At 40.0% G+C, this 15509-nt stretch overlaps 2 protein-coding genes and 1 pseudogene across 2 annotated transcripts in view; all 3 read left to right on the forward strand.

The window, feature by feature from the left end:
- Positions 1-15509, forward strand: part of LOC100737856 (olfactory receptor 51G1) — a 204716-nt gene that overhangs the window by 97351 nt on the left and 91856 nt on the right. The window lies entirely within an intron of this gene.
- LOC146399685 (olfactory receptor 52E1-like) lies at positions 1315-2152 on the forward strand (annotated as a pseudogene).
- Positions 3165-12610, forward strand: LOC100521140 (olfactory receptor 52E2-like). The gene has a single exon (XM_084978213.1). The coding sequence runs from the start codon at positions 11495-11497 to the stop codon at positions 12461-12463; it is 969 nt and encodes a 322-aa protein (XP_084834339.1). The 5' UTR covers positions 3165-11494; the 3' UTR covers positions 12464-12610.

Raw genomic sequence — 15509 nt, forward strand, 5'->3', positions numbered from 1 at the left:
CATTGGGATGCGTGTATCTTCAAATTATGTTTTTGGTTTTCCAGACAGATACCCAGAAGTAGCATTACTGGATCATATTATAGTTCTGTTTTTAGTTTTTTAAGAAGCCTCCATACTGTTCTCCGTAGTGGTTGCACCAACTTACGTTCCCACCGACAGTCTAGTAAGTTTCACTTTTCTCCACACCCTCTCCAGCATTTACTGTTTCTAGACTTTTTGATGATGGCCATTCTGACTGGTGTGAGCTGATACTTCATTACACTTTTTCTTTGCATTTCCCTAATAATTAGTGATATTAAGCACTTTCTTGTGTGCTTTCTGGCCAAATGTCTGTCTTCTTTGGTGATAAGTCTGCTTAGGTATTCTTTTCATAAATTATCCTGAATAGTTATGATTGTGTAGTTCACAGTCCATGCTTTGAGAAGTACAGTTGTAGGAAGCTGAGAATGGACAGATAAATATGTCCTTCCACTTAGAAGATACAACATGATTAAAAAGTCCTACCTGGAATTAGTTTTTAGTTATAAGATAGAAACTTAGAAAGGATGTTCACTCAAAACTTTATGAAAAAATTCAAAATTCACAATTTTATTGAATATATCAAATAGTTGAAATCAGAGCAGCTAACTAACACCAAATCTAAGGAAAGACAGGCAGCTCCAAAGAGAGAAAAAACGTGATCCCAGGCTTACCAGGGCCAGATACCAAATGCCATCCAAGCCTGTAAGAATAACTGGATAAAATTTTCAGACTCCTCACAACTAAGTGTGGACACATGTGAGAATATGGAATGGCTGGAAGTCATCTGAGTATGACACACTGACACTCACTCAGGTTTTCCTCCCTAGCCCTCAGCCAGGTATTCATGGAAAGTCCGAATTCAGGACTAGAGGCCTAAGAAGGCCTTCCTCACGGAGCAGACTTGTTAGAGGGAATAGCATCTCATTGCAGGGACGGCAACTACACCTCACCAACTCTTCTCCCCTAAGGAACAAGGGAAAACCCTCGTCCCTGAGGAAGAGGAGCAAGAAACAAACCCTTAACCCAGGCGGAAGCAGGTTCATCACAATTCTCCTACAGTTCTAGGAGAGGGGTAGAATCACAGAGAAGTCTCACTTTCAAGACCCAGGAACACAGCACCTGCCTAGGACTGAGGCTGAGTGGGAACAGTCAGTGAGGATAACATCCTCCAGCTCCTGCCACCAGGCTAGAGGGGTTCGAGTAACAAGTAACCACACTCTCCTGAGAGAGGGTCCAGAATGTGGAACATGTCTTCTCTGTGGCACAGGAACTAAAGAATGGTCTAAAACGGATACGAGGGTAGACGTTGGAAAAGACCTTTGTCCCAGCAGGATGACCTCACGCAATGCCACCCTATTCCATCCCTCTCTTTCCTCCTTCTGGGATACCTGGCCTGGAACACATGTGTATCTGGATTGGTTTTCCTTTCTCTACTGTACACCTGACGGCTGTACCTGGGGTTTTCAGCATCCTTTCTGTGATTCAGGCAGAACGTAACCTCCATCAGCCCATGTTTCCTTCCTGGCCATTCTGTCGTCTATTGACCTGGGCCTGTCCACATCCACCATCCCCAAGATACGTGGCATCTTCTGGTTCAATCTGAGAGAAAGATCACTTGAGGGCTGCCTCACCCAGATGGTCTGCATCCCCCTCTGCACGGGCATGGAGTCGGTTGTGCTCATGGCCATGGCCTATGATCGCCACGTGGCCATCTGTCACCGTCTTCGCTACACACGGGTGCTGACAGACAAGGTGCTATCAGCCATGGCATTGACCGTCCTCCTCAGACCTTTGTCCTCTGCAATCCCCTTTGTTCCACTCATCCTAAGGTTACCCTTCTGTGGACCCTGAGTTATCGCTCACACTTAGTGGGAGCACGTGGGCATCGCCCGTCTGTCCTGTGCCAGCATCAGGGCCAGCATCGTCTATGGCTTATGTGCCATCTCTAATTTGGTGTTTGACATCATAGCCATCGTCACCTCCTATGTCCAGATCCTCCGTGCTGTCTTGTGACTCCCTTGTCATGATGCCCGGCTCAAAGCCCTCAGCACCTGTGGCTCTCATGTGTATCATGTTGGCTTTCTACATCCCCCCATTTTTTTCTTGTTTGGTTGTGTTTACTGGGTTGTAACTGGTGAGGGATAATTTCTGAACAGTTTAAGGTGAATTCAGTTGTGTTTCTCCCTCTGTGTCTCCGGATAGGGGCATTGTTCCAAACTTTAAATTAGGTTAGAAAGGATTAAAGGTGAGATAACAGTGAGAAAGAGAAACATGAAGGGAAAGAGCTTCAAAGGATCAGTAAACAGACAGGGTTCAGGTCAGCAAAGAGCTCTAGTGCACAGAAAGAATGGCAAAGCTGTCGAATATATATGAGCTGCACATAGAGGTTGTCTAAAAATGTATTAGAAAAATACACTAAGAAGGCAAGAATTGCTCAAGTGTATATAAGAGATTATACCAACACATTTTTACAGTCCATTCAGAAGGTTTTCGTTGCCTCCCCTATCCTATCACCTACCACTTTTTTCCTTCTGCTCAGCTGGCCCCAGGAATAAAAGATCTGTTCTTCTAAGCCCTGACTTACCAGCAGGGACTTCTGGAGGAGTTAGCCCATCTCCCCTAGCATCCTGCTGTCGCCATTGGCTTAGGTGGGAGGTTTATGGTACTGTGGTCACAGCCTCCTTGGTGAGAACTTTGGTTGTCGTGGAAAATCCTGGGGCAGGAGGGAGCAACAAACCTCGGAGATCTGAATCAACTCCTTTTCCAGTGAAATACAATGTCAGGAGGCATAGATAGCCTGTGCCTTTCATTTTTTTTTAATTTAAAGAATTTTATGGCTATGTCTGCAGCATGTGGAAATTCCCATGCCAGGTATTGAACCTATGCCACGGCACAGACCCAGGCTGCTACAGTGACAATGCTGGATCCTTAACCCACTGCACCACGGGATCTCAAGATTCTGGATCCAGACTTTTCAAATATAGGATTAGTTTCTTTCCAAAGGAAAAATATTATATGTTTAATCTTGTAAAATCCTTAAACAGTTTCCACAGCTGGGTTCTTGGGATTGGATCTAGGCTCTTAATCCTCAGCACTTCAAAACGGGTAGAGCTGATCCAGGTCTCATAATATGTAAAGTGATGACTGTATAAAGTGTGAGTATATCTTCTTGGTATTGTACAACTATTATATTGACTCAATAACTGGTATAGTTGAAGAGCTAAAAATAAATGCATTATGATTTCATCACAATAGCTCAATATTTAGCATTATCAGCTATGCTAAAGTGAAGAAATGTATGCAGTTCTATATCCTAAAGAAATCTATCATGTATTTCTGGGAGAAGCTTCCTGTCAGTAATGCAAAGCAGAGGTAAAAATTCAGAGAAGAGAAACTAGTCATTTTGCATGTTGTCATCACTCTCCCACTGACTACTTATATGAAACCATTAATATTTATAAATATAAAACCATAATATTTATAAATGTAAAACCATACTTAATATAACTGTGGTTCCGTACCCAATTCCACCATAGAAGGGCAGGGGTTCCCCGAACGCACATATACACACAACACACATCTCCCAGCAATGCTCCGAACACCAGCTGTGCGGTCTACAATTTACCTTAATGTTGACACTGTCTGCCTGGAGATAGTGTCCAGTCACGCAGGTCAAGGGTTCAGTCCCTCAAGACTCTTCCCTGCCTCACTTCAGATACTAGGTGCAAACCCAGTTATCATCCATGCCTTTGCCGGACCAGACTGTATGTTGACTGTAGGCTCTGAACTTACTCCTTGGATCTCAGTGGCCAGTTGCAAGTCCAGGCTGTCATCTCTACTTCTGACAGCCTGGCTGTGCATCAGAGGTTGCCACCACCCTCTCCTTGGGTTTAATTAATTTGCTAGAGCAGCTCACAGAATTCAGAGAAACATTTTACTTACTAGACTACTGCTTTATTAGAAATGGATAGAACTCAGGAACAGCCAGGGGAGAGAGATGTACAGGGCAAGATATGGGGGGAAAGGGCATGGCACTCCCATGCTCTCTTCAGGGACACCCACTCTTCCCCAAGTGCCAAGTCTTTACCATCCCAGAAGCCCTCCAAACCCCATCCTTTTTGTTTTTTATGGAGTGCTGAGACCAGCTCAGCAGGATGGGGCTGAAGAACAGGTGCTGTGAAACTTAGAAAAAGTTAACATAAAGCAAGACGCAGAGACATTTATCTTAAGTAAAGATGGAAACCGGGGGCCTCAAGGTCTCAAGGACCAAGAGCGCCACCTCAAGAAACCACACTGCTTTTATTGTGCTCTTGAGGATGACGTCAAGTGAGGAGGGGGTTGTAGGTGCAGGATATAGGTTTTTTTAAGTTATTTTGAAAGTCACATAGCTGGTTGCTGATTAAGATTTTATTCTGACCTTTAGGCATTTAACAGTCATTAGCATTGAGGAAGCTTGATGTGAGCTATCTATGCATAGCATTCTAGAGAATCACCATCGTGCTTCTGCAGAGGGCATGCCTATCTGCAACAACCCAGCGTAGTGCCTAGGTTTGCACCTAGGTTCCCCTTGCTAATGCATATCCTGCTAATGACCCCTCATAAACCCCTTGGGGCCATGAGGCTCATCTTCCTCTTATTCTTTAGAGGACATATCATGCTGTGCAAATGGTATGCCTATCTGCGCAGGTCCAGCCTGCCTAGACCAAGGCATTATGTCCTCATTCAGCTGACCCTATGGATAGATAGCTTATGCCTTTAGGTCTTTGTTCTTAAGCTTAAGTTATTGACCAGCACTGCGACTGCTTTTCAAGCAGGAAGGTGGGGTCAAGTAAAGCAGGACAAGATGGAGTTTTCAGCAGAGAAAATAGAAGCAAAGAGGCTAAGAAAAGATGGTGGAAACATGTCTTGCAACAATGGAGGTTTTATTACACAGGTATGATGGATTAAATTATTGGTCATCAGGGATTGAAGTTAATCTCTAGCCCTTCTCCACTCCAGGAGGTCAGAGAGTTGGGACTGAAAGTTCCCACCCTCTAATTATATTATGGCCCCACCAGCAACTGGCTCCCATCTTCAATGAGGTCCAAAAGTCACTTTCTTAATTTAACAAAAGACACCTTTTTGTCTCCCATCACTTAGAAAATGCCAAAGGTTTTAGGAGCTTTAAGCCAGAAACAGGGACTAAAACCAAATAGTAATTTCTTACTATAAATCATAATATCACAGCCCATGTACAAATTGCCTTATCCTCTCAATCTCAATTTATTTGGAAATATAATTGACCTGTACCATTGTGTTGGTTTACGATGTGGAATCTGATTCAATACACTTACATAGTGCAATTTAATTACTACCTTAATGTTAGTAATAAATCCGTCATATCTCATAATTATCAAATTTTGTGGTGAGAACACTTATGAACTAAGCTCCTGGCAACGTAAACATATAATGTAATACTTTCGGCTAACATCACTCACTAAGTACATTATATCCCCAGAGTTTTTCACCTTCTAACTGCAAGTTTGGACCCTTGGATCAACATCTCCCCAATTCTCCCACCCGCAGCCCCTGGTCACCACCGTTCCACGTTCTGTTTCTATGATTTCATCTATTTTAGGTTCCACTTATAAGTGGTATCACATTACATATATTTTGCTGTCTGCTTTTCACAAATGGCAAGTCTTCCTTACACCTGAATGATATTCCATCATGTATATCTACGACATCTTTTTTATCCATTCATCAGTTGACAAACACTTAGGTTTTTTTGTCTTATCCATGTTTCATATCCATCGCTCAGCTGTTGTGAATATATTGCATTAAACATGGGAGTGCAAATATCTTTTCAGTATCTTGCTTTGATTTCCTTTGGACATATACTCAGATAAAAATTTTCAAATAAAAGAAGGGTCAGTAGTTACACAGACAATTGAGAGCTGTAGTGTAATAAGGGCAGGGGTGTTTGGTTGGGTTTGATCACCTGGACCAGAGCTGTTTCAGCTTTAGCAGGGGGTGAGGTAGGATGCCAGATGAAAGTGAGATGGGGTGAGGGAAGGAAGGACAGATTACACAGTCTTGGCGCTCATGCAGTTCTTTTCACATGTTTTGGGATAATTCTAAATACTCGATAATCCTTACAGAGTAATATCGTCTCCTCACTTGTTTCAGGTCTTGTAAACAGACATTTGTACCTGCAGTTTAATTACTACCTTAATGTTAGCAATAAATCCATCATATCCCAGAATTACCACATTTTGTGGAAGAACTTCTAAGCTCTAGGCCTGCAATGCTCACCCAGGCATCTCCATTTGCTTCATGGTGTTATAAGGTCCCAGTCTAAGTGCTAATATGGAAGGTTTAGGCTCTTCACTTCCACTCCACGGGAGCGCTCACGTCTTGGCAGGAAGATCTGTCTGCCAGTGCAGCTAGGGAGCTGCCATCGTGTTAGAGCCCTGTCCTTCTGAGTTGAAGTTTAAAATGCTGGTGAATCTCTGATCGTCTTCCTTCTCCTTAATACCTATTGGGATCGAACAACTGACTAAGCGAGCGCTCTGGCTGCAGAGATTCTCAGAACCCTCCCCATTCCTTCCTTTGTGTTCAGCAAGGGCTTTCCCTCCACCACCTCTCCCACTTGGGTTTCTTCGCGGTTTTTTGTGTATATGCGTGTGTGTGAAACACAAAAATGAGAAGCCAGCATGTTGTTCAGATAAAACTCAGAGGAATTTGCAGGAGAGAACACATGTATTTCTCATATAAATCTGGAAAACATGTCCAGAAAAAAATAGTCTGAGATGGAGGAGCCATTTATAGCTGATGGCCATCGCTTTAATTCCTCGTCTGTGATGGACAGTCACCAGAGTAGAGCAAGCAGAGCAAGTTAATGAAAGGTTCACGGAGACCAAACAAGGAGTCAAGAAACATCCTTTTTTTTTTTTTTTTTTTTTTCTTTTCTGTCTTTATTTCCTTAGAAAGCCTGGCTTTCTATGCATGACTCAGGGCCAGATTAGAAGCTGGAATCCTCAGAGACCTTGTGCCCTTTACAAAGTTGGCTCTGAGCAATTTCTACTGAAATCTCCTCCCAGGCAAAGAGCCGTGTCCTCATAAAGACTGAACAGGCTGAGACAAAACAGACGTGATGCCACCCTGGCACATGGCCTGGTGAGTCCTCCTTGCCCCCCAGGTGACAATGCATTTATAGGACACAGGGATGGACTAAGGGAAAGCAGAGGAATGCAAGAGAAAGGAAAGACGTGGAGTAAGTTTGCGGGGGAAAAAAACAACTAATGATGAAGCTTAAGGAAGGAATAGTATCACGTTTAGGAAGGGCCGTATAAACCTTCTAAAAGCTTTTGGATTTTGGCCTGAATCCATGCCATGTTCATTTCAGAAAAAAAAAAAAAAATTGTCTGCCTGACATCTAAAGAATGTCAGCTAACTAGTAATCTTTGGAAAGTGGTTCAAAGTGTTTTAGAAGCATTATCTGCTCTAAAATGAAGGGTTTAATTTTAAGGGTTTATTTACACTTCTTTTTCTATTTTCTACATGAAGAAACTAAAGTTTTAACAGAGATGTGGAAGTTCTCGTGTCAGCTCACACGGTCCATGAGTAATACTTTTATTTACTTTCCGCAAACTGTAGAGTATGTTGTAAAACTAGGTTTCATCACAATTAAGTCTGACTGCAGAGCTCCTGATCTTATGTGCTAGAAAGTACTGTGCTATAAAAAACAAAAGAAAAAGCAAACAACTTGATTGTTTAAAACATTCCAGTTAGAGACAAGCGCACTGATTGAAATGACATTTTTAGAAGTAGAATCAATAGCAGGTTTTTTTAATGGTTGAAGAAGGAAAAACAACGGTCCATGTATTTCTGAATTGGTCAAATCACTGAATAGTAGGGACATTTATTGAGACAGATAACAGCACAATTAAGAACTTAGGGTTGGAATTTGGTAGAAGCAGAACTGAGGATTCAATTTTAGAAAAAAACATTTTTTTTGGTCCACACCCGAGCCATGCGAAAGTTCCTAGACCAGGGATTGAACCCACATCAGAGCAGCCGCACAGGTTACTTCAGTGACAATGCTGGATTCATAACAAACTGTGCCAAGATACAACTCTTAATTTTAAAAATGTTTTTGCAAAATAAAATGTGAAGCAACTACTCAGGAGGAATTTGTTTATATTATCTGAATACGGGCTGATGAAAAGATAAATCAGAGAGGTAGAAAGAAAATCCATAGTGTTCCATATCATAGTATTTATTTTTCTAGAGATTACAAAAACGCATTTATAGAATTCCCTCACACAATGATGACATTTGCTGGGAGGCATTTGATCTTGCTGTTGAGAAGTGCTATGTATGTATGAATAAGAATGCCTTATCATTTTGAAAAACTCTTTTCCATATTAATTCTAAGAGTAGATTACATCATTAAATTTAATATTGATGTAGAGATTCTTTCAGTACTGGTGGGGATAGTTCCACAAAGTGTTAGAAATTTCTTTTCCTTGAATAATCACTGCACCATATTATGTACAGTTGACCCCTGAACAATGTGTAGTTGAACTTGGCACGTCCACTTATATGTGGATTTTTTTCAAGAGTAAATAACTGCAGACATGCATGATCCACGGTCGGTTGAATCAGAGGATGCAGAACCACAGACGTGGACAGTCGAGTTTTCTCTTGTGAGGCAGAGTCGTGCCCAAACCCCCACATTGTTCAAAGGTCAGTTAAGTATCAGTTTTTATTTTTCGTGATTGCACGAGCCTCAGTTTTAAAATGTCTCAACAGTTTCTGACACAGAACACATCCCATAATATTTTTTCAATGAGTGAGTAATGCATATGTGCCTGAAACTGTGAACAAGATTATAGAACAAATTATTTCTGGCCTAGAAAGTCTTTATGTCCATTAATCAATTTAATATTAACTTCTTACTTAATGCCATAGACTCTACTAAGTGAGGCTGGGAATATGAAAATAAATGACATATATTCTATCTTCCATTAAGGAATTCATGTTTTGCAAATATTTTATCAAGGTTTCACAACCTTAAAGTGTGAATCATAAGCGTGCAGCTCAATTAATTTTTACAAACTGATTACAACTGTGTAACCAATATATTAATTAATAAAGAGATGTTATCAACACCCAGAATGCCCCCTCATGTTGACTACCAATACACCACAAAGTAACAGCTCTCCTGACTTCTTGGATTGTAGAGTACTTTTTACTGTTTTTTAACTTTTATAGAAATGGTTCATTTCTTTCTCTCATCATCTCATCACTTTGTAATATGTTTCCGTGTTAGGGCATGCAGTTGTAGATTGTTCATAGGTAGGTATTTTACTATATATACTGTAGCATTCCATGTTTAGGAACGTAGAGGAAAAAGGTGTCCAGTCTGCATGGGGTCACTCCCCGGTGCCCTGAGGGTATATCTGTGTCTTGAAGGATGCTCTAAACATTTGCTCTCCATCATCGTTTACTTGCTTTTGTCCATTGGAAGCTCGGACATCACCCTCGTGTTTTTACCAATTCAAATACAAGAAAGTCAAGGAGAAAATATCCCCGTGATCCTATGGTATCATCACATTGACAGAGTAGCTCTGGACAAGAGGGAAAGTTCGAGATGGTTTAAACACAAGATTGTAGATATCCTTTATTTGAAAGATAAGAACTGAGATTGCTAAGGACCCTCCCTTAAACACATCCATCTCAGTGTAACTTGCTTTTTTTTTTTTTTTTAATTCCTGAAGACTTTGTCAAAAGGTATTAGACTACCCTTACCACTCCGTCCCACCTTCATGTATCTATAGAGGTTATATGTTGCCCTTGGGGTTTTTACAAAATTTGTTCCTTAACAGTCAGTTAAGAAAAACCGCTTCATGTCCGCAGGAGCAAAGCGATTTATACAGCTGAGAAATGAGGTCTTGTTCCTGTCTCTACACCCCCACTTCCCACTCTAATGTTTTACTAATTTGGTTTATCTTTGCCTTCCACTTGGTTTATTTATACCACTTTCTGCCTGCCTCCCTGATATTTCCCTCTGCACCGTCATAAGATATAACTTCGTGACCAGGGAGACGTAATGTTCGATGCTTTTATTTGCAATCAGAGAATATAGTCCCATTCCTTCCTCCGTAGAAAAGCCAGGGCAGCAGCTTATTTTCACTCTTTAGCAACCCAAATCTACAACTAATACTTAGAGTAACTCCCACTAACTGAGAAACTGGCATATGTGGATACTGGAAAAAAGAAAACTTTAGGTTAAACTCCCACTAACCGAGAAACTGCATTTGTGGATACTGGAAAAAAGAACCTTGGTTGATATTTTGTTGATTTTTCCATCGATGGGATTCATAGAAAAACCTGCCTCCATGAGCGAATCCTACATTCACTCCTCGTGTCATCTGTTATCATACCCTTTAAAAGTAATCAAGTATCGGCTGGGGCGGGGTAAATTAGTTTGGGGTTGACAGATCTCACCACTAGATATAAAACAGATAAAACAACAAGGACCTACTGTATACCACGGAATCTTCAAAGGATCAGAAAAGATACTACCCACTACAAAATAATTACACGAATGAGTGAATAGATGCATTGGAAATCTCCTATCAAATGTCACAAGCAAACTACAGACATAAAGAAGGGTTTAGGGAACCTTGAAAGTCATCGAATTATCATGGACCTAACTGGACGATGCTCCTAATTCTTTTGTCTAGTTTTGGATTGACGTCTTGACAGGTGTTATAAACTCCTGAAGTCATAATTGACTGAGCTATAAATGAGATATTCAAATGCATTTTATTCAAATGGATATCGTGAGTTTTAAAAAAGATTGTGTGCTTGTTTAATGTGTGTGGAGCGTTAGGTGTTTGTGTGTGGTACCCAGGTAGGACCTATCACTATTTCCATTTTCTTCTGTTTTTATTAACTACTTTTCTCCCTAGCTTTCCACAATCTTCCATTAAAAGCTTTTTAAACTTCTGACAAAACTCTTAAATACTTTGATCCTTAGATAACTTACATGTAAAAAATGTAGAATAAATGCTCTTTTTGAAGATTTTTTTTATTTAGAGATGATTTTTGCTCAGAGTCTGCCTCAATAATTGGTAGTTGCTGTTGCTGCTGTCACTGTTTTTCCTCTTATTTTGTAATAACTAAATACGAACCCATCAATCAAATTTAATACTTTAATTTTTAATATTTTGGCATACATTTTGATGAATCCATATACTTATTGAGTTGCTGTCATCCACCCTGTATTATCATTCTGTGAAATAGAATTGATTGCCACAATGGTATGTAGAGGCTAACAGAATCTTTAACTGGTCAAAGGGCAGGAGTCTGTTGGTGATGCTTATGGTGAGAGAAAAAGCTCATTAAGTGCTCTTACATTATCTTTCAAAGCTACAGAAAATGATCTGGTGACCTCTAGATTGGTGAGCATGCATTTCTGAAGATGAACGGACTGCCAAATAGGATGCTCCTTCCTAATGACACCCAGTTTCACCTCTTTTCCTTCTTGTTGCTGGGAATCCCGGGACTAGAAACGCTCCATGTCTGGATTGGCTTCCCCTTCTGTGCTGTGTATGTGACTGCCCTCTTAGGGAATGTCACTATCCTGTTTGTGATCCAGGCGGAGAGCAGCCTGCACCAGCCCATGTTCTACTTCCTGGCCATGTTGGCTTCCATCGACCTGGGTCTTTCCACAGCTACCATCCCGAAGATGCTCGGGATCTTCTGGTTTGGTCTCCGAGAGATTGACTTTGAAGCCTGCCTCACCCAGATGTTCTTCATCCACAACTTCACACTTATGGAGTCAGCAGTCCTCTTGGCCATGGCTTACGACCGCTACGTGGCCATCTGCAACCCACTGCGATACACGGCCATCCTCACCAACACGGCTGTTTCGGTGATTGGTCTTGGTGTGTTAGTGAGGGCATTTGGTTTTGTGCTTCCATTTGTGTTTCTCATTTTACGACTCCCCTTCTGTGGGAATCACGTCATCCCTCATACCTACTGTGAACACATGGGACTTGCTCGTCTGTCTTGTGCCAGCATCAAGGTCAACGTTATTTATGGCTTATGTGCAATTTGTAACCTGCTGTTTGACATCACAGCCATTGCCCTTTCTTATGTTCAGATACTCCGGGCGGTTTTTTGTCTTCCTTCCCGTGAAGCCCGACTCAAGTCCCTCAGCACCTGTGGTTCTCACGTTTTTGTGATCCTCGCCTTCTACACACCAGCCCTCTTTTCCTTCATGACCCATCGCTTTGGACCCAGTGTTCCCCGTTACATTCACATCCTCCTGGCCAATCTTTACGTTGTTGTGCCACCGATGCTCAACCCTGTCATATACGGAGTCAGAACCAAGCAGATCTTTGATCGTGTGAAGAAAATATTGGTACTGAAGCAAGGAAAGGAATAAAAATAACATGTATTCCATATGAGATTCAATATGCAATTTTATGAAACTGAAGTTATAGAAATGCCTTCCCATAAAAATTATGTTAAAATAAGTACCGCTAGTGGCTCCCTTCTGTAGGTATACAAGTGCACTTAGTATCCACCAGCTTTTCACACCACTTCTTCTCAAGATCCATTACTGCATCCTCTTTGTTTCTTATAATTTCACTTAGTAGATTGTGCCGTTTTCTTTATTATGTTGAATATCTGTGTTGATATTTTTATATCAAAAATTTTGAGTTCATCAGTTGTGGCTAATCATAATGTTTCATGGAGCTTCTTTTTTCTCTCAGTATAATTACAAAATTTTTTGAGTGTTTTCATAACTGCATGCGCCTGGGAATAAAATGGTGACTTTGCCGATTTTCTTGGCATTGTGGAATTTACAGTTTAAAATTAGAAAAGTCAGTATATAAACGTCCCTTCGTTTCCTTTCAGCCTTTTAATGCCCTGATAATTAAATTTCTTTCTGTTTAGGATTATCAATTTATATTTAAAGCAATATGACAATTTTAGTATCTTACATATATTACTAATTTCATACACACTTAACTAGTGTTATTTTTTTCTATTATATTTGTTATCTTATTATTTTTTACTTCAACCTCAGCTATAGTTCTTTCACAACAAAGGTGTCCCTCTTTAGAATTATTTTCATTACCATTGTTAAAGTCCCATTTGTTTTAATTTTATACATAATTTTATAATTATAATTACTTTAGCCATTGACCCACAAATGTCCATATGGCTTATCCAGTTTAATATAAATTAGCAGTCTTATTGCTTTCTAGTTAATAAACGATCTTAGAAAAAATTTAGTTCACATATCTGTTTTCTAATATATACTATTGTTGGTTTAATTTACTTGTAAATTTTAAAATGTATTCACATTTTGTTTAGGGCAGTCAAAATTCATTTAAATGTTCCCAAGTATTTACTGTTTCTACTGCTCTGTGTTCCTTCTTACATCTTCAAAATTATATCTTTACTGATTTTATTCACGTGTGAAGACTAAACTGAAATCTTTTTTCCTTGATGCAGTTTTGCTGGCCAAGAATTTTCTGTTTTACTTTTCCTAAAATAATTTTATTTTATCAGCAATTTAGCGTTATTTAGAGGACATGGAATTCTAACTGAACTGCGCTTTTCAGCTTTATGGATGTATAAATAACAAGTAAAAATGTCTCTATTTCGCTTGTACAGTGTGATTTTTAGAGATGTGCATGTGACCATTTCATGCATGTATAGACACTGTGACAGGGTTGCCACAGTCAATTAGCACAGCTTTGACTTCACAGTTACCTTGTTTTTGGTGGTCAGAATCCTTAAGCTCTGCTCTCCTTCGCACGTATCAAACATACTATATGGTAAATATTAGCTAGAACCACCGTGCTGTGCATTGGAGCCCCAGCACTTATTCACCCTCTAGCTGAAAACTTAGACCTTTTACCAATAGCTCCCTGTTTTCCCCATTCCCCAGCCACCCTTTAGAAGCTTGACGTTTTTAGGTTGCACATAAAAGTGAAATCTTACAGTATTTATCTCCCTGTGCCTGATTTATTTCATTGAGCAAAATGTCCTTTAGGCAATATTTCCTTCTTTATGTGAAGGAATCCTATTTTGTAGGTTATATATTCTGCATATTCTTTATTGATTCATATGTTAGTGGATACTGAGGTTGTCTCCACGTCTGGGCTGAAACATGATGCCAAGAACATGACAGCATATGCTTTTCTTCAAACTACTCATTTTGTTTCCTTTGGGTCTATACCAGGAAGGGGGGGTTGATGGGTCACATGGTAATTATATTTTTATCTTTTGGGAAGAAACTCCATGCTGTCTTCTTCAATGCCTGCATCATTCTGCTATACAGTAAAGAGCGTGGTGGAGCCAGAGTGCCCATGTTCCACACCTGTCTCTACCAATCCCTAGCTATGTGTCTTTGGGCAAGCTAGTTAATCTCTGTTAATGCTGCACCAGTTAAGCTACCTAAGCAATTAAGCCAAGGGGATTATCCTAACTCCTCCCTCACAGAGTGTTTTGAGTATTACTTTTACATGTAACAAAGTACACATCAAAGCATGAGAAAACAATAGAGATCTGTAAACAGTTGTTACCGTAATTGTACATTCACACACATTGCAGTGCTTTTGTCTGTGTTCCCCGTTTCTATGACGAATGTACCACGTTTTATGCTTCTCACATGGGCTCAGTATACTGAAATGCAAAATCACACTTCAGGGATTTACCCAGTAATCGTTTGCATTCTCTCTCTGTTCCACCACGTTTTATGCTTCTCACATGGGCTCAGTATACTGAAATGCAAAATCACACTTCAGGGATTTACCCAGTAATTGTTGGCATTCTCTCTCTGTTCCACCACGTTTTATGCTTCTCACATGGGCTCAGTATACTGAAATCCAAAATCACATTTCAGGGATTTACCCAGTAATCGTTGGCATTCTCTCTCTGTTCCACCTGTGATGCTTTATTGATTTCTTGTAACTAGAAAAGGCAGCATCTACTACATTTAATCATAACTTTCTGATATCTCTGGCATTTCTGTTGTATCACTGAAAAATATTTCAAGCTCAGAAAACAGAGTAATATATGAAAATGTGTGCACCTTCCAACATTTTAATTTACATGCAAAATCATAACCACTTCTGTACCGGCAACTCTCCCTTCTTTTCTAGGTGTAACTACTATCTTGAACCTGATGTAAGTAGTTGCCGTGCAGGGTTCTTTTTTTTTTTTTTTTTTTTTAATGAGAGATGTCTTTGTAAGCATATCGTTAGTTTTTTCTCTCTAGAAATTTGCAGAAAGGAAAATGTGATGAAGATCTTTCTACATCATTTTCACACAGTATTTTTGTTTTTAAGTATGTTCATATCAATAATGTTTCCCTGGTGTTTGTCATTCATTGCCTTAGGTAACAAGTGCATTTAGCCATATTCCTGATATTTTGTATCTAGATTGTTCTCATTATTTTTAAGCAATTTAAGCTT

Source organism: Sus scrofa, chromosome 9, assembly GCF_054392235.1.
Source record: "Sus scrofa isolate SSC_HxYL_T2T_F1_AM1 chromosome 9, Sscrofa_HxYL_maternal_Yorkshire_Landrace_v2.0, whole genome shotgun sequence".
NCBI classification, from domain to species: Eukaryota; Metazoa; Chordata; class Mammalia; order Artiodactyla; family Suidae; genus Sus; species Sus scrofa.